Source organism: Sciurus carolinensis, chromosome 18 (genome assembly GCF_902686445.1).
Source record: "Sciurus carolinensis chromosome 18, mSciCar1.2, whole genome shotgun sequence".
NCBI lineage: Eukaryota > Metazoa > Chordata > Mammalia > Rodentia > Sciuridae > Sciurus > Sciurus carolinensis.
This window is the reverse complement of record NC_062230.1, coordinates 9,974,526-10,000,735: the sequence shown is the minus strand read 5'-3', so window position 1 is coordinate 10,000,735 and position 26,210 is coordinate 9,974,526. Positions and strand designations below refer to the sequence as shown.

Here is a 26,210-nt window from a genome sequence, read left to right as displayed (position 1 = left end):
ACCTGTACATTTTATTTTGTTCATTGGTGGTTTTCATAATGAAAACAATCAAGGTTTTTGAGTCCTGTAGCAGATGAGGGATCTGTTCTGTGAACCCCAGAGATTTCTGCTTGTTTTCTTCAGATTTTTGACCTCCGATTTATGTTTTAAAGACATTTAATTTCTTAGCTCTCTGGGGAAACCAGGGATGATCTCATTAGTTGACTGAGTAAGTCATGTAGCTCTTAATAACACAAAGACCTGAAAAGGAACACCTATATCTTGATTTGAGGGAGGTGTCTGTGAAGTATTATATTAAAAAAAAAAAAAAAAAAAAAAAACCAGATTGCAGATTAATACGTTTGTAGTATGACTGTGATTTTAAAAGTAAGAGAAGACCTGGTTGCATTTGTTAGGAGTGTGTGGACAGGCTTAGAAAAGTTTTTGTCACACTCTCAGTATTACTTCATGGTGGGGAAAAAAAAGAGAAGCGTGAATCTTTTTCCTACACATCTGCATTTTATTTGATTTGCTGTAATGAACAAGTCATTCTGATAAAATGTTCTTAAAAGCCCTGAAAAGTTATGGATTTCTTAAGACCCAAGGCAGAATTCCTTACTTAGAACTTAGAATGTAAATACCTTTTCATTTTATAATGGAGAAACCCTATATTTAGTCTTTGTATCTTCTATAACACGTTAATATGTAGCACAATTTTTATTGTTAATCTTTTGTCAAATACAGCTGATTTTTGCCTAATACTTGCCTTAGGGATTTTTAAATTTTGGAAAAGGTAACATTTAAAAATCATAATTAACAACTTAAAGTTACCAAAGACAGCTAGAGATTGTGTTAAAGCCCAAGTACCTGTCACTGGTATATTTTAAAAAGTGACCGAGGGTGTCAGTGTAAATAGTATGTTCTTGTGAGTTCCCTTGAGTTAAAGTTTTACTTAGAATCTGTGGACTTTAAACAAATAAAGATGATAAATTAAATCACATGATTTGGATTTTATTCAAGTACAAACAAAAGCTCAAGGTAAAGAAAATTCTTGAAAGCACTGACATGTTTTGTTTTAAAAGTAGGCCTGTTTTATGTAAAATTTTGTGTGGGTCAGGATTTTGTGTTTTAAGTTTGTTTGTTTGTTTTTGTTTTTTGTGTGTGTGGGTAGCCTACCATATGGCATATTTAAAAGTTGAGATTTAGAATATTTGTTGGTTGACTCAAAGTGGGACTTGCCGTGTTGGTTGGGTTGAAATAGGGCAGCGGCCCTCCAACCCAGAGTTGTAGTGATTGGGAACTGATTGGGTTGATCGCCTGCCCTAGTTGAGTCTTGTTTTTCTGTAATGTGTGAGAAGAGCCCTATGGCTGGGTTCCAGGCAGCCTGTGTTTGAGTGGCCCTGACAGCGTTCCTGAGTGCTGTGTCAATAGCAAGCACTGTTGTTCCTACTCACAGGTAGCCTAGATATCAGGACCCCCTGTTGTCTGCCCCAGTGGCTTCCTGAGCAGTGAGATGCCATCAGGTCACTGTGGTGGCTTAGTGCTGAGTATCCAACAGGCAAGGTGTGCCCTTGTGCTGGCTTAGGTAGCCAGAGGCCTTGAGGAGGTCCCCGGTGATGCCAGTGCACCGAAAAGCCTCTTCAGAGTACGTCTGGTTTTAAAGTTCAGGTTACTTTCTGCCAAGAACACTGAGGTCACTAAGTTTTCCAGCTACCAAAGTATCAGGTAATCCTGCAGTGTAGGGGCACCATAAATAAACCCTTGGTAGCCCAGTGTGTTGGCACACACCTGTAATCCCAGTGACTCAGGAGGCTGAGGCAAGAGGATCCCAAGTTTGAGGCCAGCCTCAGCAACTTAGCAAGGCCCTGTCTCAAAAAGTAAAAAGGGTTGGGGATGTAGCTCAGTGATAGAGTGCTCCTGGGTTCAATCCCTAGTACAGGGGTTGTGGGGGGAGACCCTTGTTAAGTGTCTTTTTATGTTTTGTTTGACTAGATTGTATCCTTGGTGCCCACACTGGTAAAACTTAACAAATTTGTCACTAATCAGGGAGCTGCACCTCTGGTCTGGTGGGGTTTTTGGTTTTTTGTTTTGTTTTGTTTTGTTTTGTTTTAGTTGTAGATGGACACAATATCTTTATTTTATTTATTTATTTATTTATTTATTTATTTATTTATTTATTTATTTATTGTGGTACTGGGGATCGAACTCAGGGCCTTGTGCTTGCAAGGTAAGCACTCTACCAGCTGAGCTATCTCCCCAGCCCCCTATTTTATTTATTTTTATGTGGGTTCTGAGGTTTGAACCCAAAGCTAGGCTGGTGGTCTACCACTGATACAACTCCAGCCCTGGTCTGACTTGTTTTTAGTGAATTATTAGGGGTTTTCCTTATTTTGTGTGAATGTCAAATCTTTATACTTTTAAAAATTCCTGGCTGGGCCTGATGGCACACACTTATAATCCCAGCAGCTCAGGAGTCTGAGGCAGGAGGATATCAAGTTCAAAGCCAGCCTTAGCAAATTAGGGAGACACTAAGCAATTTGGCAAGACCTTGCCTCAAAAAAAAAAAAAAGGCTGGGGATGCAGCTCAGTGGTTAAGTGCCCCTGGGTTCAATCCCTGGTACAAAAAAAAAAAATCCTTACTATTGTCAAGATTGGTCTTTAAGGAAAAAATACATATATGACAATATGTGTGCGTTTGCTTTTAATTCATTTGATTAAATTCAAATCAAAGCCGTAGTGCCTGGCATACACTGGTGTTAAATGAAAAAAAGAAGTAGAACTCTAACATCACTTTGCTTTCCTGATGGAAACAAGGATTCCCCTTCAGGCTTTGCAGTTCTAGTGTCATGGACACCTACGGGGGTGCGGGCAGGCCAGGCCTCGGGTCTTCACTAGTGGAATGCTAATGCCAGTGCTGAATTCTTCAGATTAATGTAGAGTAATGAAGTCATGGAGTGCCTAGTGTCACACACAGGAGGAAGACGTGGGAGAGGAGATGACTATGGTGACGATGATAACAAAGATGAATGAGTGTGGTCCTCAGTTTCTTTTCAGAATTTTAAGTTTTCTTGCTTTTTTGAATCTGATTGATAATAAACTGAAGACAGCATAAACTTCCTTGGATAAGAATCCACTGATTGAACTTTTATAGTCTGCAAAGTTCAGTTTATAGAAGGTGAGAGAGAGGGAAATGTATTTAAAATCAAAGCTATATTTTCAGCTGATGCCCCAGCAGGAGAGTTAAAACGTGGGCGGCCGTGTTTGGCAGGGTGATCACTGCATAGAACATTCTGTGAATACTTATTTGATTGTTCCCAGATAGAAATAACCCTCTGAGCCATGAGGATAGTGCAGTTATTAACCCCTTTTACAGAGCAGAATACTGAGGCTCAGAGTGGTGAACTGTTTATCTCAGCCACCAGTGCAAGGAGCAGTTTGAACCCAGGCACAAACACTCTGTGTGCTCATTTATACCAGTGTGGTATAATGTGGTCTTGGGGCATCCCCAGAGGTTTTCTGAAGGAGGTGGCATTTTAGTGATCCTAAATGAGCATAAAGTAGAGGATTGAGATTAAGAAGTTGCTGGAGAATGAAGTAGCAAGATGACATGTATTAGGGGAGGAACGAAGAAAAGGAGTGTAGGGAGCTGTTAGTTTAACTGGCACAGAAGACAAACAGCAGCACATGGGGAAAAGAGAAGGGAGGGGCAGCTGGAAGCCAGAGCATAGAGACAAAGACTAGGCCGTTGGGCTCATTCTGTAGGTGATGAGAGGGCGTGTCTAGAAGGTGTGTGTCTGCATATGAGCACTTAATCGCTTTGCAGTACAGTTCGGGGCTGCTTGGTGAGAGAAGGAAGTACTGACAAGAAAACCAAATAGGAATTTGTAGGTGGTGGCTGTCCATGGATGCTTTTAATTTTACCTCCTACGTGAAAAATGTGTTGAAGCCCAGTGTTGGATCTTCTTTACTTTTTTATCTCTCACCATGTGTTTCACATAGAAATGAGGAAAGGCATCAGGGGAAAAGAACCAATTTAAATTAGTTTAAACCCAGTGAGAAATGGACGATGTGGCTGTACTAAAAAGGTGATTAAAGAGCTTTCATTAAAAAGGTGCCAGGTGTAGAGGGTTCATGGTGACTTCCAGCTAACCTTGAGCAAACGGAAAACTCCATTTTATTTACCCTTCTAGACCATAAAGAAGATGGAAATGTCTACCACTCATTTTATGAATCCATCATGGTTTTAACAACAAAAGGTGGTGTAAAAAAAAAAAAACCACAGGCAGTTTTTGTTAATGAATATAGACGCATACTAACAAATTACATCCAGCAATGTGTGAATAAAACAGGTACAACTTCTAGACATATGGAATATCTGCATAATTTATCACATTGGCAAGATCAAAGAAGAGAAATATATCAGTATCATTTTGTACGGTTTAACAGCCATTCCATATTTTAATCTTGAATAGGAAAGAAGAGAAACAACTTACATAGCGTAAGGACATTTCATAAGGACTGTTTACAAAAACTCAAAAGCAAATATTCTAAATGGCAAAATAAAGCCTTTGCAACTAAATTACAAAGCAGAGAGAGATGCATACTATTTCCATTAGTTTTCAACCTTTCTTTGAAGGTACTAGTGAATACAAGCATAAGTGAGAAAATAATCAGTTTAGAAATAGTAGTTAAGTTTTATTGAATGATTTCCAGTTACCAGCTGTTATTCTCTGTACTAGGTATAAATACATAGAAACAAGGGTGGAAGAAAAATCATTCTATGTATAGTAATGCCAAAAACATAAATTATGGGAACAAATTATGTGAGAAAGACACAGGACTAAATGAAGCGGACTGTGAAATCTTATTGAACTATATAAAACAGTACCTGGGCAGATGGGAAGACAACAGAAAGAGTCAGTTAACATAAAGAATTCCAGTTAAATTCCTAACAGGGTTTTCATTTTTGGCAGGAGGAATTTGGTTGAAATTATCATTAGTTTCCTATAGAAGTGTAAGTGTCTTAAGGAGCCATAAAATATGGGAAAAAAAAAAAAAGAATCATGAGGGAAGAAGGGAGAGCCTGCCTTACCATATATCAGAATATACAATAGGCCACTATAATAAAAATCAATATGGTTTTGGCAGAGAAATATATTAATAGTGCATGATACATATAGAAAGTGAATATATGGTTGGGCCTAGTGACCCAGCAGCATGAGAGACTGAGACAGGGGGATTCCAAATTCAAAGCCAGCCTCAGCATCATAGTGAGGCCCTAAGCAACTTAGCAAGACCCTGTCTCAAATCAATAAAATAAAAATTAAAAAGGCCAAGGGTATGGCTCAGTGGTTAAGCACCCATGGGCTCAATTCCTGGTACCGGAAAAAAGGAAAAAGAAAAAAAGAAAGTGAACGTACAACAAAAGTGATATTTCCAATCTGTGTAAAAAAGGGTAGCATATTTATTAAATGGTGGCACAAGCAGTTATTGGGAGAAATTGGACTTCTTTATCCCATATATGAAAATACAGCTAAAAGAATTAAATGTGCCACAGAATTCTGGAAGACTATATGTATCACACAGGTGCGAGTGAGACCTTCTGAATTAAGATAGGAAACCCAGGAGTTAGGAAATGGAAAGTACATGTGGTTGACTATAAAAATGAAATAATTTGTGTAATAGCAGATAGCCATAAACAAAGCCAACAGGTTGGGAAGATGATCGCAATGCAGATAGCAGCTCAAGGGTTAGCTCTACCTGAGACTGAGCAGTTAAAGGACTGGCTGCATCTGGTGCTGGGAGGCAGCTGTCCTGTGTTACGTGTACGCTATTACATTTTTTGAAAAGCAATGTGGCAATATCTGTATAATTAAAAATACATATTGCCTTTAATTCCATGCCTAGACTCAATCCCATAGAAAATGGGATAACACTAAAACTTCAAAATATGTGTTAGAAATAACTATTGCAGCATTATTTGAAAGGGTGACACATAGAAAGTAGAGAAAAACCAAGTGTTTATGGAGGAACTAGAATAACTTAACATCTGCATTGTGGAATGTTATACTGCTATTGTAAAGAAAGACAGAATTGCTAGACTGGTTGTTAGGTATTTCCATGTTATATGAAGATGTAGATTAGTAGGCATAAAATTGTTTTTGTAAGGCAAATACTCCTTAATCCCCATCTGTATATCTGTGTATGTTTGCATGCGTGTTATGTATAAAAGTAGGGAAAGGTTATAAAGAGTCAGGTAAGTGATGCTTGCCTGTGAACATGTCTCAGTGAGACTGAGACAGGAGCTTTACAAGTTGCCAGCCTGAGCATCTTAGCAAAACCTGACTCAGTGAAAAGGCTGGGGATGTACAGTGCCCTGGATTACATCCCTACTACAAAAATATGTGTGTGTGTGTGTGTGTGTGTGTGTGTATTTATATATTTAAGTATGTATATATTATATAAAAAATTATGTAGATGGCACATGCCAATTTGTTAATACAAGAACATGGAAGGAATGGAGGAAGGCATTTGTAAATAAAAGGATCCTACTTCAGGAAGATGCAGAAAGAGCCTAGCATCTCCATCACCCAGTAGTTCAGAACGTGTGTGCGCGTGCGTGTGCATAAGAGGATCGGGGAGGCAGAGCTGTGGTGTGTTCTGGGAGGAGAAGCGTGCCACAGGCTCAGGGCATGCAACACTGAAGGAAAACAGAGGCAAGCATCAGATAGTGACCAGCCGCTCGCCTTGGGGTCATACCCAACGCTCCGTTGTCCTAGGTGAGCCTGGGCCCCCTGGGAGAATCACCATTCTGGGATCTGTGGTAAATGTGCTAGCTGCCTTTTTAACCAGCAGTTTGAGCACTGATTAAAATGTGCACACACAAAACGTGCTGACTGTCTTTGACCCTGATCCGATGCAGCTTCTAGTCTAGACTTGAATTGGGAAGGTTGTATGTAGTTGTTCAGTGAAAGGAAGAGCCTTTGTCTGGCATCTCACCCCTTCCCTTGCAAACCTGGGTGGTTGTGGTGCAGGTCTTGGGTATAAGAGCCTGAACCCTAATCATTGCACATTCTCTGCCCCTGTCCCCCGGCCTACTGCCTTTTGTTTTAAGGAGCCTTCAAGCGATTGTTTTTTTTGTGGGTGGGGAACTACTGGGGGTTAAACCCAAGGGTGCTTTACCACTGAGCTACATCCCCAGTCCTTTTGATTTTTCATTTTGAGACAGGGTCTCCATATGTTGCTGAGGGTCTCACTAAGTTGCTGAGACTAGCCTCTAATTTGGGGTCCTCCTGCCTCAGCATCCGAGTTGCTGGGATTACAGGTGTGTGCCCCACACCCAGCTCAGAGCTCTCAAGTGATTCTGATACACACTCCAGCGTGAGAACTACCCCACTGAAAGTGAATAGCCTTGTCCTGGAAGGTGGCTACCTAGCAGCTTAGGTTCTTCTTGGTTTTAGACATTGTCAGAGCAGCCTCTCCTTTTCAGCCTCCAGATCTACTCCTGTATCCACCACCAGGAGACTTCGCTCCCTAGGCTCTATCTCGGCCTAGGTGTGCTAGGTGGCCTTGAGCAGAGCGAGGGAGTGTGGAGCTTGCCCTTCTCTGGGTCAGAACCTTAGGTGGGCTGTTGTCCAGTACCTGAAAACTTCTTCCTTATGTATTGTGTCAGTTTTGCAGTTGTGTATAGCGACCAGTAAGCCAGAGCCCGTTGAGACCTGTTTAGACCTGGATGTCTAGCGTTGTCTCAGCACCTGCCAACCCTGGAGAAAACCTGCATTGGAGGACTTATCCCATTTTGTCACCAGTCCTCAAAACCTGACTGGGAGTGACGGGCCCGCTACAACCTGAGGCATTTTCCTCAGAGTCTGGTCAGAATTTCACACTCCAGGTACCCAGCATCTAGCAGGTGCCTGACTTGGCAGTAGATGCTCAGCTGGCAGGGACTGACCTCTTAAGCATGGCGGAAGAGCCACAGCTCCGAGAAGGCCTCCCTTGCATCCCCCAGAATCCTCTCAATTTAGTCTCCTCCTGGCATCTCTGCGTGCCACTTAGAGCAGTTCACAGAGGCTCTTCAGCCTGAGCTCTGTGGCTGCTGGGGGCAGAAGGCGTGGGGAGCAGAGGGCACCCGGCTGCAGTGGTCGGAATGCCGCTCTTCAGCCTCACCGCTGTAAGCCTTCTTGCTTGGTCCTCTCGAGATTATTTTTCAACAAATTTGTTTTTTTTACCCTCTTCACCTGGAAGTGCTGTTAAGATTAAATTGGTTACTGTATGCTAAGCTTCTGAGTATCCAGTAACTCTCAGGCATTCGACTTCCTATTGTTGCTCCCTTTCTGAGGAATTCCAGTTACTCTGGGTCACACATGTGGGCCCGGGTTGTTTTGGAAATAGCTCCTGCCTCCTTGAGCCTTTTACACTGGAAAATTTCTCCCAAGGTGGGTCTGTAGTTGCAAGAGTTAAAACAAGTGGCTGTGCTTCCATGTGAATGGCTGGAAACCTTGTGTCCTGCAACCTCCTGCCTCCCGCTCAGGACCTTCCAGCTCCCTTTCCAGGGCCCTAAGTCCCTCACAGTCATTGTCAGCTGGACCAGTGCAAGTGCTGCCAAATGGAGTTACCAGTCAGAGCCTTCTGAGAGCTCTTCAGGGCTGGAACTTCGGAAGTCGTCACTAGACCTGTTTTTCAACCTGAGGGATAATATGCTGGCTGTGTGTTTGTATTTCCTGACAGGAGCAGCCATTGACGTCAGGTTACCTGCTGTTTTTCTCTTCTGTACCTTCACATGTTGCTGAACTTCAGGGAGTATTGATTGTTACCAGTTTTAATTTACCAGATTATCTCCCACCTTGAGTCTGGATAGCACTTCAGCGCTTCAAGACACCCACCTTCATTCTTATTTTACCCTTTGACAATCTTGGGAGTTAGCCATCTCCAGCATCACTGTAGTCCTGTGAGGAGATTGAGCCTCCACTACACACACACACACACACACACACACACACACACGCACACACGTGTCTTATCCTGCACCGCAGGGTTCCGGAGCAGTGCAGTCGCACATCCAGGGCTCCTCCTGCTGTGCCGAGCTGTGGCAGCTTGGGCAGTGCTGGGGTGGAGGCGGGATGTGGCAGGCCCCTGTTTCTTCCCATTGCCTCTGGTTTCAGCGAAGAAAAGTGTTCCTCCTTGCCCTGGAATGTCAGTCAGTCTGCATTCAAATCCAGAGGCCTTCTGTATGTGTGACTGACTATTCACACTTGTTGTTATCTGAGACCTACACTGAACATTTGTCTGGAGGGACAGGAGAATGGGGTGGGGGATACAGTCATCCTGTGGCCCTGAGATGGCCCTAAGCTCTGAACTGTCCCCATCTGAAGAGGACACCCACACACCTCTGTTGGGATACTGCTATCCAGATTTTACCCCTGGTCTTGGAAATGTGGAGAAGGTGTAATGAGATCTGGATATAAAGACCTTAAAGGTGCTAGATAGTGGTGCTCAGCAGCTAGCTAAACCTCCATTCTGTTGTCACAACCCACAGTGCCGCACAGTTGCAATTATTAGTCCCATGGGTAAAGCTTAACGTCTGCATTTTCAGTTTTCTACCCTCAAATGGCACATTACTCCTCCTTCCCTCCCTCCCCCCCTACCTGTACATACATATGTCTGTACCTATAGATATACAGATATGTATGTATGAATGTATGTGGATATTTTCTAAAAAACCAAAACTCCAGAAAATTTAACCTGATATCTTTGTGGGAAGTTCCTTTAGAAAAAGTTAATTTTTACTTGTCAAGGTATGTGCTTTTGAAAATTAGCTCATTCTGAAAACAAATTATGTAAATGAATTATTTTAATAGGTCTTGAAAATATGTTCTTTACCTCCCTGTAGAGAGGTAGAGTTCAGAATAGATGAGAGTGATTTGAAAGGGCCCCATATAAAATGCTTGCATATCTTTGAAAAAAGGAGGGGGGAAATGAAATATTTTTAATAATGTGGATTACTTCTGGCTGCTTGAAGTGGTAACTATTAATATTTATAAATGAGTAGACTCTTACTAGACTCAATACAGATGTAAAAAAAATTTTTTTCCAAGAAATTCAGCTATTTTAGAATTCTCTTTTGGTCACACTTAAAACACTAGAGAATAAGCCATAAATGTGGTTTCAGTGCAGAACATGGTATAGATGCGATCAGTGTTTAGCCTTACCAGTCATAGTTATTTGCCACATGTGACCTCCATTAAGTGATTAGAACTATGGTATATAGCCCTTTCTCTCTGAAAAAGACTTAAAACCTGGTAGTTAAGTCAGATTTGCACACTACTCTGGTTTCTATTGAAAGCCTTTTGTCCATGACAGTTTCGAGCCACGTTATCCTGATTGTTGATTCTCTTGTTTTTGTGTCCACTGTGCTCTCTCTACAGTGACTTAGCCCTGCGGAATTGCTTTCTAACCTCTGACTTAAACGTGAAGGTGGGAGATTACGGAATAGGATTTAGCAGATACAAGGTAAGCCCTGTGTTAACTGCTGGCTCCTTAGTCTCATTTAGCTTCAGCATGAAGTCTCGTCACAAACACCACTCAGCTCTTGGAAGAGAGGGTGAGAGTCTTGGTCACAAGTGCGTCTCTGGAGTGGGGTGTGTTCTGCTTCTCATAATGGGAATATTGCTACCAGTGTGTGGTTTGTCTGCAGCACTGTCTGTGCCCAAAGTCTTGTGACAACTTTCCAAATACTCTGTTTAAAAAGAGTTGTGCTCATTGTAATTGATATATAGTCTGATGGTACGTAAATGAATTTTAGAATGAACTTGTAAGCAACAATTATTACTTATGTAACAAAACGTACATGTCAAATAGATGCTTCTCCATGATCAGTAAAATTTTGGCTCAAATTCAGTAACTTGGGTTTGATTTTTATACTCTGCCAAAAACATCCCTACCAAAAAGGTAGCTAAGAGCTTCATCTAATGTGTGTGTGCACGTGTGTGTGTGTGTGTGTGTTTGTGTGTTGTGTGTGTAGCCCAACCAAATGAAGTTGTCCCAACTCTGTTCTGTCAGGAGACCTCACCTGTGCCAGTTGACCTTTACTTTCTAAGCAGCAATAGGAGGATAATATCTATACAGTCTTATGGGGTTTATTTGTGGAAAGAAGGGGTGATCTTTTCAGAATGAGTTATGCAAATATAAGTAGGTTATTTGTCTACCATTTTGTAGTGACTCTAGTGTCTTGAGTACTTGCCATATACCACACACTGTGAAGTAGTTGTGAGCATTACCATTTAATCCCCATTCCAAAGGTTGGTAGGTAGGTTTGTGTGATCCCCATTTTACAGAGAAGGAAAAAGGCTTCTCATTGCTGCTTTTTGAGAACCACATCACTGGTAACTGACGGAATGAGGACCTACAACCATCTGTCAGGCTTTCAGGCCCGGGCTCTTACTCATTAACGGCACACCCCCCCTGAGTGCATAAGGCCCAGCCTGTGTGGAAAAGAGCTCTGCTCAGGCTCTGTGTCGCTGCAGCAGACACTGCGTACCTTCCTTTTCCAGGAAGGGTGACGAAGTGAGCGTTCATGGCTCAGAGACCAGCTCAGGAAGCCCAGCAGGCTTCAGAGAAACTCCTCACCCCTTCCCTCCACCCAGAACGTCTTTCTTCTTGCCCACTTTTGTTCTGATAATGTTTTGGAGCTGAGTATGAATTTTTCTGAGAATGTCCTGGAATTAAATCATTGAGCTCATGACAGGTATAATTCTTTTGAAAACTCCGTATGCTTTCTAACTACACAGGAGGATTATATTGAGACAGATGATAAAAAAATTTTCCCTCTGCGATGGACTGCTCCAGAATTAGTAACCAGCTTTCAAGATAGACTGCTAACTGCAGAGCAAACTAAGTATAGTAATATCTGGTACGTGTCTGTTTTACTGCTTACGCTTTTTTTTTTTTTTTTTTAACAAGGACCCACTTCCTTCTCTTTAAATGTGACAGTATTTACTTTAAGATGGAGGAAACAAAGAGTGCCTGATGGTGTGGAAAGGCAACTCGGTGACACCGTAGCAATTATCACAGTTCTAACAATGTAATTAGCTTTCCCAGTACTGCCTCTCCTACCCATTTTCCTCCATGAAAGCAGGAACCAAGTCTGTTTTATATTCTGTGTCCTACCACAGGGCCTGATATAGTAGATGATGAATGAATATTTGTTGTGAAAATCTAAAGGGGTTGGACCGTTGGGTAATACTGTGATTGTCATTTATTTTTGCAGTACTGAGGATTGCATCTAGGGGCATTACCATTGAGCTACACTGCAAGCCCTTATTTTTTGAGACAGGGTCTTGCTAAGTTACTTAGGGTCTCACTAAGTTGCTAAAGCTGGCTTTGACTTGGCGATCCTCCTGCCTCAGCCTCCCGAGTCACTGGGATTACAGGAGTGCACCACCATGCCCAGATGGGCTCCTGATTCTTGGTGATGCCTTGTTTCCTCTGGGGCTTTTTATGGTGCTGATCCTTAGAGATCTAGAATGAGGCATATTCCTCTATAGAGGGCCTGTATTTGCTTCGGCTGGGCATGTGGGTGTTCTGGGGCACTGCCAGCCAGGGCTTTCCATATTTCCATTTTTTGGAATACACAGATGATGTGAATTTAGGCTGCAAATCCAGTAAAGGTGAGCTCTGTGGTTACTCTTAGCTCCAGCCCCTTACATACACACATTTATTCTCTTCCTCTCCCTCCCTCCCCCTATCTCATTGCCTTGGCAGCTTGCCTTTTAGAGACAGGGTTATTCCTGCCATGAGGAAGTCACTCTTTAAGACCCCTTACCCTGGACAGGCCCAGGGCTTTGTCCTGTTCACCACAGCCCGTCCCTTAGGCCTCAAAAATGCAAACTGAAGCCTAGATACTCAGTAGATGCCCCAAGGCAAAGATGCTCTTCTGTTCTCCTTAGTTCTCTAAGATCTAGATTTTATATTCTTTGCATCTGTGATGCCTTTAAAAAGATGCTTTTTTTGCTTCATCCAGGTTTTTGCTGCACTTAGCAGGATGATTCACCTGATTTACATAGCCAGCATTCCCTGAGACAGGGCCGGCCCTTGTTCCTGACAGTTGGAGCAGTCGCTGATGGCCGTGCTGGTGCAGTCTCCCTGCTTGTGCCAGGATGAGCAAGAGGGACTTCATGCAGAATTTGGTGGGGAGGGGGGAAAAACTACAGGGCTTTTTTCTTCCTAGAAAAATGCAGTTTGCTGGTACTAAGAAGCTGGGAAGCTGTGCATTATGCCTCTGACAAATGTGGGGTGGTTGTGACCTAAAAGGGGTTTGGTTTGGAATGGACCTTTTTAAAAGGAGAGGGGAAGGGAGGTAAGTTAGAAATCTGGGGAAATCGAGACAGGTAGACAGAATTTGGCCAAGGTCAAACCAGGCTTGGTGGTAATAAACTAATTTTGCCACTAATCATACAATGCCTATTTGATTTTAGTATTTCACATGAATTTCTTATTTTCCTCAGTTAAATTATAAACTCTCTAAAGTCACTGACAGAGTCCTAAATTTCTTTCATACAAAAAAACAGTCATCTACTCCTAACATCTGTGCCAAAGAAGAGAAAGTACTTCTTACCTTCTGGCTTGGATCAGGAGCTTCAGGTCCTTTTATTTTCATTGATGGAGATGATCTCTCAACTAAGATACTCAATATGCTGATTTTTTTCACTAACTTGTAAAAAAAAAAAGTGTAATAAAATTTAAAGTTTATTGTACAACATCAAATAAACTATTTCCTCAGTGCAGTTTGTAAGTCAAAGAAACATTCTGGTAGGTGGTGATCAGAGTCACTAGTCCACCAATATCCCAATCTGGTAGAAGTCAGAATCACTAGGGAGGTTTTTTGTTTTGTTTTGCTTTGTTTTCTCGGTGCTGGGGATTGAACGTAGGGTCTTGTGCTTGCGAGGCAGGCACTTTACCAACTGAGCTATCTCCCCAGCCCACACTAGGGAGCTTTTTAAAAATCCAGTCTCCTAGGCCACACCTGAATCCTAAATAACTCTGTCCACGTTTAAAGCTTCCCGGATGACACAAATGACAGCATGTTTGGGAACCTGGCAGTAGGTAGAAGACTCCTGCAAGTAGTGGAAAGGAAAGCACTTCATCTGACCTGCACAGCCCTGAGGCTCCTGTACCAGATAGGTCCCTTAGACTCAGGATAATGAGGATTAACCAAAAACAAAAGATGTGGGTCTAAAGGGGAAGAGAATTTTCACTCATGTCAAGATTTCTTTAGTGTTTTCTGAGCCATGCGTGGTGGCACATACCTGTAATTCTAGTTACTGAGGGCATGGAAGTTTGTGGAAGTTTGAGGCAGGAGGATCACAAGTTCAAGGTCAGCCTGGGCAACTTAATGAAACTGTGTCTCAACATAAAATAAAGGACTGTGGATGTAGCTCAATGATAGAGCACTTCCCTAGCATGTATGAAGCCCTGGGTTCTATCCCTAGTTACGGGAGGTGTGGGGGTAGGAACGGGGTAATATTTTCTGGTGTTTACAACTGTTGTGAATATGGAATTTTTTTCCTACCCCAGAATTCAGGTATTTATTTAGTCTTCAGTCATTTTGTTGAACTCTTAAAACATTCTAATGGTCTTTCAACTAATTACTTAAGTTGACAGTTGTTATTACCTCATACTGCCTTCATATTTTTTGCCTTGGTCAATACTTCTAGAGTAGAAATGGCTAAATGTGAGAAGGCAGTCTTGTTCTCCTCATTTAATGGCAGTGCCTCTTTTTGCTATTAATTTCGATGCAGATTATTAGTTTGGGAGTTTTATCATGTTAATTATATTATTATTAGTCTCTTCAGTACATACCTCGTTCTCGAAACTGCTGTCTATTCAAATAAATATATGGGTGTTAAATTTTTGACATCTAATGAGAGAAAGGCATGTTCTTCCCACAGGTCGCTGGGTGTGACCCTTTGGGAACTTTTTGATAACGCTGCCCAGCCATATGCAAACCTTTCCAACCTGGATGTCCTCAATCAAGTCATTAGAGAGAGAGAGATGAAGCTCCCGAAGCCCCAGCTGGAGCAGCCTTATTCTGATAGATGGTGGGTAACTTCATGTTTTTCTTTGTTATCTTCGGAAGGCAAGGGAATTGTGATTCCATGGATGCTAGTTCATATGTTTCCTATTTTTAAGCAGTAGGTGTTAAGAAAAACACTCATTTGTACATTACCCATGACTAATTTTACAGTAAACAGCTTTCTTAAAAAAAAAAAAAAAAAAAATTTTTTTTTTTACCAGGAATTGAATCCATGGTGCTTAACCACTGAGACACATCCCTAGCCTTTATTATTTTTTATTTCTTACTGAGTTGCTTAGGGCCTCACTGAGTTGCTGAAGCTGGCTTTGAATTCACAATCCTCCTGCCTCAGCCTCCTGAGCTGCTGGGATTATAGGCACACCCCACCACACCTTGCTCTTTCTTAAAATTTTAATATTTCAAAAAATGTTTAAAACAAGCAGGAACTTAAATTTTACATGAAATTAAAAAAAAATTACCTGAACTAAATAAAGAAGCCAACAGTAAGGGAACTTTCCATTGTGGAATTATTTTAAAATGAAGCCATTTATGGCACAGTGGCACATGCCTGTAACCTTGGCAACTAAACCAAACCTTGTCTTATCAGTAAAATAAAGAGGCCCGGGCATGTAGCTCAATGGAAGATAAGTGATGACTGACATGGGAGAAAACATGGATAACATGAAAAAGAGAGTGTTCAGATTGGCAGTGGAGACTGATTTGTGTAATGTATATTGACATCTTAAATATGAATTTACTTTTAATCATTTGTGTATGTGTATGTGGGATGGAACCCATGGCCTCACACTTGCTAGGCAACTACTCTGTCACTGAGCTACATCCCCAGCCCTACAAAATTACTTTATATGAGAAACTTTGGATCTGTTCTGCTCAGTTTCCAATTAGGATCAGGTTCACCTTCCTTCAGACCAGCTGGCAGTGCCTCAGAAGCTTGGCTTCCCTGTGTTTAGGCGCTGCTCAGCTCCCCAAGTTCTAGAGCTGTTTCATTGAGAACATCTTGACCTTTACTCCATAAACCCAGTCCTGTGAGGTTGTCTGTCTCCCCTTCTGCTTATGACTACAGTTTAAGATGTCAGCCGTACTCAGACAACCCTTTGAAGACCTTGCTCCTGGTTGCTGTCTCTACCTTCATCTCTTTTCATGATCACAGGAAGCCCTGGGCCACAGAAACTTGTTATCCAGGAAATAGAGATTAGTTACAACAGCATTTGTCTGTGAATTCTCACAAAATAAAATGAGTAAAAGTGTAAGATAGATACATTCCCTACTTAACAGTTGTGTTAAGAGGAGAGCATGGGCCAGACCTGGTGGTGCACACCTGTAATCCCAGCAGCATGGGAGGCTGACCCACGAGGATTCCAAGTTTGAGGCCAGCCACAACTTCACAAGATTCCCATCTCATAAAAATTACGAAAAAAAAAAAAAAAATAAGACTGAGGATCTAGCTCAGTGGTTAAAGCAACTCTGGGTTCAATCCCCAATACCAAACAAAAAAGAAAAGGGTGTGGGGAGGGCATGGAAGAACAGTTTCTAAATTCAGTGGCTCAGTCATTGTAGAAACACTAGAAGAACAAATGACTGGAACACGAATTATAGTTGGTTACCATGGAGTGTCCCAAAACCAAAAATTGAGTGGATCAGATGTTATATTTCTTCATTTCCTCTTGAGTCTTGATCTCACCATGAACTAAATTCCTTAATGTGCTTGGCAGTGATTTAAAGTGTAGAAATGTTTGGGGTGTTAAATTGGCTTTAGGGTCCTTATAAAGTGTGTTCTTAAGACAATTTATCATCCTGCCATTCATGATCTCTGCTATGCCACTCAGGTATGAAGTCCTACAGTTCTGCTGGCTGTCACCAGACAAGAGACCAGCAGCTGAAGATGTCCACAGACTGTTGACTTACCTGCGCATGCAGAGCCAGCGGGAGGCAGAAGTTGACTTTGAACAACAGTGGAACGCTCTCAAACCAAACACCAATAGCAGAGACACTTCAAGCAACGCCGCCTTTCCGATCCTCGACCATTTTACCAGGGATCGGCTTGGTCGTGAAATGGAGGAGGTTCTCACAGTGACCGAAACAAGCCAGGGGCTGAGCTTTGAGTACGTCTGGGAGGCCGCCAAGCATGATCATTTTGATGAGCGCGGCCGGGGCCACCCTGATGAGGCTTTATCCTACTCAAGCATCTTCTTTCCAGTTGAAGTGTTTGAGAGTTCCCTTTCAGATCCTGGGCCCGGAAAACAGGATGACAGTGGCCAGGAGGTTCCCCTCCGGGCCCCTGGAGTGGTTCCTGTGTTTGATGCTCACAACCTTTCAGTTGGAAGTGACTATTACATCCAGTTAGAAGAGAAAAGCGGTAGAAACTTGGAGCTTGATTACCCACCTGCACTGCTCACAACCGAAATGGATAATCCAGAAAGGGTTGGAGCAGAGGCATCCCAGTTTCCTGCCCTCAGGAACCTGGAATTTGAGGAATCCAGTACAGATGAAGATTTCTTTCAGAGCAATACAGACCCAAAGGATTCTGGCTTAGCTGAGGATTTACATGTTACCAGTGGCCCTGAGAGCCCTTTCAACAATATATTTAATGATCTTGACAAAACAGAAGATTTGCCCAGTCACCAAAAAATATTCGACTTAATGGAACTAAATGGAGTTCAAACTGACTTTAAGCCAACCACTTTAGGTTCTAGTTTGGATGACCCCAGCGAGTCAGGAATAGCTTGCCACTCAGACAAAGAAAAGCCCTGTAAGCTTTTTGACCATGATCCTCTTTGTTTATCAGAAAATCTTTTGCGCCAAGATCACTTTGATCCTTTGAATGTTCAAGAATTGACAGAAAACTTTTTATTTCTTCAAGAGAAAAACTTACTAAGAGGCTCATTGTCTAGCAAGGAATTTATAAGTGATCTTCAAACAGAACTTAAGAATGCCAGTTTTACTGACACTGTTTTAGAAACATCTCCTAGAAACTCTGTAGACACTGAACTTAAGTTTACTGAAAAGACACCAGGCTTCCCTCTGTCTCAGGAGAATCTGGGCACAAAGGGTAGAGAGGCAGGAGTCACACTAAAGGGCGACACTTGGAACACCTCGTTGCAGTCTTCCCCAGAAGTGCAGGTACCTCCTACCTCCCTCACAGCCGAAGAAATGCTTCCTGATGGCCCCCCAGGGTCACTTCTGGAGCAGGAAGGGACCAAGCCTGCAGGTTTGGATGTCAGCATCCCTGAGGACCTTCTCTTCCAGGACCTGAATCCGGACTCTACACCTGCTGTGGTTGAGATTCCCTCCACCAACACCAGAACCCACAGTGTGGACAGTGGGCCCTGGGACTCGTTGCACCAAAGCCAGGAGGCCTTGATATTAACCAAAGGGGACTCCATTCTCATAGACGATGTTCTTGCTAGTCGGGGGAGTACAGGGAACAGTCTTCCAGAATTGAGACAGAACTTACAAAATCAATTGCTTTCGGAAGACGATCACGAAGGCAGTTTGCTGGAGAAAAACTTGGAAACTGTGGAGACTTTAAATCAGCTCAGTTATAAAGTTGACACAAAAGATGCAGGTTTGGTGTCTGCCTTTTCATCAGACTCCACCAGTCAAGATAGCCTTTTAGAAGACAGCTTGTCAACACCCATCCCAACCTCAGAGCAGTCAGTGGAGACCCCAGACTCCCTGGACTCAGTGGATGTCCATGAAGCATTACTGGAATCCTTAGGCTCCCACACCCCTCAGAAACTCCTGCCCCCTGACAAGCCAGCAGATAGTGGCTATGAAACAGAGAACCTGGAGTCTCCTGAGTGGACTCTGCACCCTGCCCCTGAGGGTACCTCAGACTCAGACTCAGCTGCAGCGGGTGATGGCAGTCATAGCAGTCTGCCTCCCAACCCGGTCATCGTTATCTCAGATGCAGGTGATGGCCACCGAGGGGCAGAAGGCACCTCACAGACTTTTGCACCTGGCTCCCAGAGTTCATATCGAGACTCTGCATACTTCTCAGATAATGACTCAGAGCCGGATAAAAAGTCTGAAGAGGTCCCCGGAACCTCCGCTTCAGCCTTGGCATTAGTAAAGGGCCAGTCCCTGCCCGAGCCAGTCACCCCAGAGCAAAGCCCTGGTGCCAAAGATAGCTGCCTGGAAACCCACGAGATTGAACCAGATCGAAGTTGTCCATCTGATATGCAGAATTCCAGTCATCTGGAAGTACAAGAAATGTTGGAGTCAGTGCAGGCCGAGATTTCCAGACAGACACATCCCATGGAAGATGAGGCCAGGAGCCCCTTGAGTTTATTGAATTCAGAACTTAGCAGTGATGACTTCGAGACACAAGAAGATCGCCCCTGCACCATCACCTCCACGGGAACCAACACTAATGAACTCCTTGCATATGCGAATTCTTCAGTGGATAAATCCTTGTCCAGCCACTCCGAGGGCCCCAAGCTGAAGGAGCCCGACATTGAAGGGAAATACTTGGGCAAGCTGGCCGTGTCTGGGATGCTTGACCTTTCCGAGGACGGGATGGACGCAGATGAGGAGGATGAGAACAGCGATGACTCCGACGAGGATCTGAGGGCCTTCAACCTCCACAGCCTCAGCTCCGAGTCAGAGGATGACGTCGAACACCCTGTGCCTGTGATCCTCAGCAACGACGACGACAGCAGGCACCTGCGGAGTTTGTTGAAACCCTCAGCAGCCGAGGCCATTGATCAGCTGCCTGATGACTGGAAGAAGGAGAAGAAGGCAGTGACTTTTTTTGATGATGTCACAGTCTACCTGTTTGACCAGGTATCTGTTGCCTCTAAGTTGTTTTATATGCCTGTATCTGTATTAGAGAATTCCAGAACATGTTACGAAGTTGAGTGTAGATTGTGGTCTTTTGTAATTACCATTTCAAGGCAACAGATTGCGATTACTCACAGTCATTTGGGGTTTGTTCCAGTTCCAAGAATAGTCAGAGGTATGCCCAGTTTGCCCAGGGAATTCATATTAAATTAAGGGAAGCGGACCTGGATGCTCTTCCTGGGTCTCTCAGTTACCCTTTACAGACCAAATTTTTAGAATCTGACAATTGGCAATAACACCCGGCACTTGGGTGCAGGCCTAGAACAGTCGCTGGCACACAACTCTGGAGATGCGCCAGCCAGCAGCAGTCCCTGCAGTGTGTCTGGGAGCGTGATGTGCTGGCATCAGGATGGTCTGTGGCCCGTCTGCCCCATCCCCTGGACCCGTCCTGTTTTTCCCCTATGGAGCAGGAGGCTTAATATGTGCTGTTCAGTGGGCACAGACAGGCTCCTGGAAAAAATGGAACAACTTTTAACTGGAGTATTGTTTTTTAATGTTCTTTGTTTACTGGTCTTTGTAGTCCTTGAATTTGCTTTTGTAATCAGCTGGATTATAAGTGAAGCTCAGTCGTGGGAATGGGCCCCCTCATGTTCCAGAAGGTGTGGGTCCTTGGCGTCCTTCATGGTGCTTGCTCCCTTTTTGCTTAGTTCTTGGAGCAGAGCCCTTAGCAGTTTGGCCTCTGTGAAGCACCTTCCCTCTTGGACCCACAGCGGTTCCACCTCCTGCCTCTGAGTCTTCCTTTCTGTTGCTCTGTGCTCTGTTGTTCTTTGCGCTCTGTTCACCTTTGTTCCTAAGGGGTTTCCCAAAAAATCAGGATACATCTCCCATTTGAATACAATTTGCTTTCAGAGGCACCTCAGCAGGAGGTGGGTGTTGAAAGGAAGAAGAGTAGCTTCCTGGGCTGGGTCTGAACGTGGGTGTCCAGGAGGCTGCCTGCTCTGCTGCTTCCCCAGCTGTTCCCCACCACCCCACACCTGAGACCCCTTGTCAGCCAGCCTAGGAAGAGAAGGTGCTCTTCTACCAAGAGCAAAAAGGAGGCAGGTGAACACAGAACGCACTGCAGCTTTTGAGAAATAAACGTTCTTGGGCCCACCCAGGTGTTTTGGTTCCTTGGTTTGGGTTTTTGTCTGTTTTTTGCCACTGTCTTGGTCTTGGTGTCAGAGTCATGCTGGCCTCATAGAATGAGTTGGCGAGTGTTTCCTCAAACTCCTGTGGTTTCTGGAAGAAATTATGCAGAGGGGATCTTTCCCAAGAATTGCTTTGGATTTCGTGGGTTTTTTCTTTTTTGTTTTTCTCCTTTCAGTTTCATCGATTGCTGCCTTATCTTTATTATTTCCTTCCTCCTGCTTACTTTGAATGTGTTTTGCTCCCCCCTCCCCAGCTTCTTAAGGTAAAAACTTGATGTTTTTCCAAGTTTTCCAGCATTAGCATTTAGTGCTGTAATTTCCCTCTGTGTGCCACCTTAGCCACAGCCCACTGTTCTTAGAATGTGTTTTCATTTTCATTCAGCTCAGGTGATTTTCTGGTTTTCCTTAGGCTGTCCTCTTTGATCCATGGATTATTTGTAATGTTGTTTAATTTCCAAGGGTTACACATTTTCTTGTGCCTTTGGGTTGATGATTTCTAGTTTGGCCCCACAGTGGTTAGAGTGGTTTCCGTTTTTACACCTTTTAGGGTTGATTTGAGAGCCAGGATGTGGCCTACCTGGGTCAGTGTTCCATGTGCACCTGAGTGCGGGTGTTTTGCTTTTTATGGTGGATTACTGTTCTGTAAATGTCAGGTTTCGTTTGTTGATGGTCTTGTTCAGTTGCTGATTTTCTAAGTTACTACTCTTCAGAGAGGTGTTGAAGCTGCCGCTATAATCGTGGATTTCTGCAGCTCTCTCTTCACTGCTGTCAGTTTTGCTGAGGTGTTTTTTGTTTAGTTTTGTTTTGTTTTGTTTTTTCGTGTGGGCTACCGGGGATGTGACTTGGGGCACTGAGCCACATTCCCAGCCGTATTTTGTACTTTAGTTAGAGACAGGGTCTCACTGAGTTGCTTAGCTCCTCGCTTTTGCTAAGACTAGCTTTGAACTCAAGATCCTCCTGCCTCAGCCTCCTCCTATCTGAGGTTACAGGTGTGCGCCTCACTGAAGTTTTGCAGCTGTGGTAGGTTCATGCGCATTAGGCAGGCAGGCAGGTGCTCTACCCGAGCCACCTCTGGCTGGTTCATGTATGTCTAGGGTGATCATGTCTTTGTCAGCTGACATTTTACTCCTTTCCTAATGTCCTTTATTCCTTTTTCTTTTTTATTTTATTTTATTTTATTTTATTTATTTATTTTTTTGTGTGGTGCTGGAGACTGAACCTGGGGCCTTGGGCATACTAGACAAGTGCTTTACACTGGGTTACATCACCAGCCCCTTTAATATTCATATAACTGCTCTAACTTTCTTTCGATTACTGTTTGTGTAGTGTATCTTTTTCTTCCTTATGCTTTTTTAAAAAGTGTATTTATTTATTTTTTTTTGTGGTGCTGGGGATTGAACCCAGGCCCTTGTGCATGTGAAGCAAGCTCTCTACCAACTGAGCTGTATATCCCCAGCCCTTCCTTATGCTTTTAATCTATCTTTAATGTTAAATATATCATGAATTTAATATAGATAGTATATAATTGGTTGCTTTTTAATTTTTGTATTTTTAACTGGTACATAAAAACAATTGGACATATTTTTGGGGTGACGTGATGTTGCGACACACATACATATCGGGTGTTGTTTAAATCGGGGTTAACATATCTGCATCCTCAAACGTTTATCATTTCTTTATGGCCAAAAAACATTAAGATTTTTTTTTTCTAGCTTCAAGAAATACACAGTGCATTTTCATCATCTGTGGTCACCCTACTGTAGGACAGCACACTAGTACTCCTCTCTTAGTGCCCATTGATCAACCTTCTCCACCCCTTCCATCCCCATGGGAAAGGTGGGGGGCACACACCTATAATCCCAGTGACTTGAGACTGAGGCAGGAGGATCCCAAGTTCAAGGCCAGCCTGGGCAACTTAGCAAGGTCCTGTCAAAAAAGACAGGCATGGAGTGGGAGGGTCTGGGGATAGCTCAGTGGTGAAGCACACCTAGGTCCAATCCCCAGTACCTCAAAAAAAAAAATAAAACCTATTTAAAAATCCTTCTTTTGTAGAGTATTTAATTTAGGCTTTTTTTTTTTTTTTTTTTTTTTTTTTTTTTTTTGTGGTACCAGGCATTGAACCCAGGGATGCTTTACCACTGAGCCACATCCCAACCCTTTTTATTTTTTTGAGACAAGACCTCACTGAGTTGCATGGGGTCTTGCTAAGTTGCTGAGGCTGGTCTCAAACTTGTGATCTTCCTGTCTCAGCCTCCCAAACCGCTGGGATTACAGATATTAGCCACCACACACAGCTTAATAAAATTATTAATAAGCTTGGATTCAGGTATCCCATTTTGTTCTTCTGATTCTTCCTCTTTCTTTTGAGTAATAGAACATTGTTAGTATTATGTTTCATTTATTGTGTCTTTTACTGTGTGTGTGTGTTATAGTTTTGGTGGTTGAGGGTTTCAGTATACATACTTACCTTTTCACAGTCTAAGAATCAGGTTCTCATCACTTGCACATGGATTGCAAGACTCTAGCCACTGCCCAGGTCGCCCCCTCCCTCCCTGTCCTGACATTGTCTTGTATGTTACATACGTACCCCCAAAACCTGTCACAAAGTGTGCCGTTTTACTGTCAATCATCAGACATATTTTAGAAATTCTGGAGGAGACAAATAGTTTTATATTTACCCAGATAGTTACTTCTGTTGTTCTTTATTCATTACTGATGGCTCTGGGTTTCCATCTGGTGTCATTTCCCTTCCAGTTGGAGAAGTTTGTTTGCCTTTTCTCTTGTCTTTTCCCCACTCCCTTCCCCCTCTCGCTCACTCCCAAGTCTGCTGGCAACAGATTGTCTTCCTTTTCCTCCTCCTCACACTCAGGCCTGAAGGATATTTTCTCTGAATGTAGCGTTCCATGTTGACAGTTCTTTTCTTACCACATTCAAAAAATTTTATCACTTCCAGCTGGGATGTAGCTCAGTGTAGAGTGCTCGCCTAACATGTCCTAGGCAAACACACACACACATACTCTTTCTCACACTCACACACACACACACACTCTCTCTCTCTCTCTCACACTCACACACACACACACTCTCTCACACTCACACACACACATACACACTCTCTCTCTCTCACACACACACACACATGCACACACACACATGCAGCATCACTTTCTCTGGCCCTCGTAATTGCTCATGAGAAGTTTGTGGTCACTCAGATCATTATGCCCCTATAAATATGTGTCTTTTCTCTCTGGCAGCTTTCAGATATTTTCTTTGTCTTTAGCTTTTAGCAGCTTGTGATGCCTCTGGGCATGGAATTCTTTGTGTTAATCCCATTCAGATTTACATAGCTTCTTGAATCTGTAGTTTTATGTCTTTCACCAAATTTGAGAAGTTTTCAGCCTTTATCCCTTTCAGTACTCCCCCCCCCCCCCCCCCCCGCCCCCGGTACTGGGGATTGAGCCCAGGGACATTCTGCTACTGAGCTGTACCCTCAGTCCTTTTTCTTTCTTATTTTGACAGAGGATCTGGCCAGGTTGCCTAGGCTGGCCTTGAGCTTTCCATCCTGCTGCCTCACCCTGCCTCGTTGCTGGGATTACAGGGGTAGCCACTGGGCCCAGTCCCTTCCAGTACCTTTTCCATACCATACTCTGTCTCCTCTCCTCTCCTCCTGGGACCGCAGTGTTGGGCTTTGGGATCATCCCCCAGATCTCAGACCTCTGCTTTTGTTTCTAGTTTTTTCCCCCTTGCTTTTGGCTAGATTAGATTATTTCTAATGCTCTATCTCCAAATTGACTGTTTCTTTGTCAACTAATGAGTTTTAAAAGTCCATTTGTAGCTTTCTACTCTGAAGTTGGCATTTTGTTTTTCTTATCTATTCTTTTGCTAAAACTTTCGGTATTTCCATTCATTAACGTATCTCCCCCTTCCTTTTTTTTTTTATTTTTATTTTTTTGTGGCCCTAGGGATCCAACCTAGGGCCTCCCACATGCTCTACCACTGAGCTGTACCCCAAGCCTCAGCACTTTTTAAATTTTTTTTTTCAGATAATTCTGATACCTATGTCCTCTTGGCATTGGCATCTGCCAATCATCACTTGCCCTGTGAATTGAGTTTTTCCTGTTTTTTTGGATGCTAAGCAATTCTGGATTTTATTCTCTCATGACGTGCACTCTTTGTCTTAGATCCCATGGAGAATGGTGGTATTTTTGTCTGAGCAGGCTGTCACCCAGCTGGGACCAGGTCACGTGTTCCAGCCAGCCTTCTGTGGGTTGTGGTTTCAGTGTTAGTTCCCCTTTTGAAGGCTTTGCTGTGTACTTCACCTGTACCTGTGGATGCTGTCCATGGGCTGGGCTGGGACTTGGTTGCAGTTCCTGAAGTTCAGTTTTCAGAGCTTTCGTGGTTATTTAGAGTCAGCTCAGGTGGGCCCGGGGGCTCCTCACCCACTTTCTAGGGTTGCTTTTCTGAGTTCCTCCCTCTGTGATGGCCCTGTGCTGTTCACTTCTTTGGGCCTCCCCTGTTTGGTCCCCAGCTAGAAGGTTGGACTTTGGTCCCCTCTGTGCTTCATGCTTGCTCGAGGGTGCCTGGCTGGGCCTGTGTCTGGCCATGCAGTAGAGGCAGCAGGCACTCGGCAGGGGACCCACTTGCTTTTGGGGGATTGCTGTTGGTCAGTGCAGAGGAAGTCTCTCCCCCTCAGAATCGTAGGCACCTTCATCCCAGGATTGCATGGGGCTGGGTGACAAACAGGGAAAAAAGAAGAAAGCTACCCGAAACTTCTGCTGCCAAGCCTCTCTCTGTATCAGAAGCCCCTTTCCTCGCTGGAACAGGACCAAGGCCTCTCCTGCAGCCCCATGTTCACTAGTGCCCACTGCTTGTCAGGCAGGGTTGAGTCCAGGAGGGGATAGCCGGAGGAAATGTGGTTTGGTGGCACTTAAATTCTGGGGTTCTTCCCCATCTGCCTGCTGGGTGACTTCTCGGCGGCCAGGGAGTGGCTTCACACATCCTACCCAGGTGTCAGCTGTATTCAGAGCGAAGGGCAACGGTGGGCCTGTCCCACCCTGCCCAGGCCTGAAGCCGCTCTTGCTCTGAGATGCTCACTTCAGAGTTAGTCGATCTGATGCACCTGCCAGCCTGGCTGCAGCCACACTGGGTGCTTGCTCCTGAAGGCAGGCTGA

At 43.6% G+C, this 26,210-nt stretch overlaps 1 protein-coding gene across 3 annotated transcripts in view; it reads left to right on the top strand.

Annotated features, from left to right (window-relative positions):
• Positions 1 to 26,210, top strand: part of Lmtk2 (lemur tyrosine kinase 2) — an 88,879-nt gene that overhangs the window by 57,347 nt on the left and 5,322 nt on the right. For all 3 annotated transcript variants that reach the window (XM_047533361.1, XM_047533360.1, XM_047533362.1), the window contains 4 exons: positions 10,404 to 10,488; positions 11,766 to 11,887; positions 14,925 to 15,074; positions 16,897 to 19,855. In XM_047533361.1, coding sequence (XP_047389317.1) covers positions 10,404 to 10,488; positions 11,766 to 11,887; positions 14,925 to 15,074; positions 16,897 to 19,855 — 3,316 coding nt within the window. The remainder of the gene's footprint in view (positions 1 to 10,403; positions 10,489 to 11,765; positions 11,888 to 14,924; positions 15,075 to 16,896; positions 19,856 to 26,210) is intronic.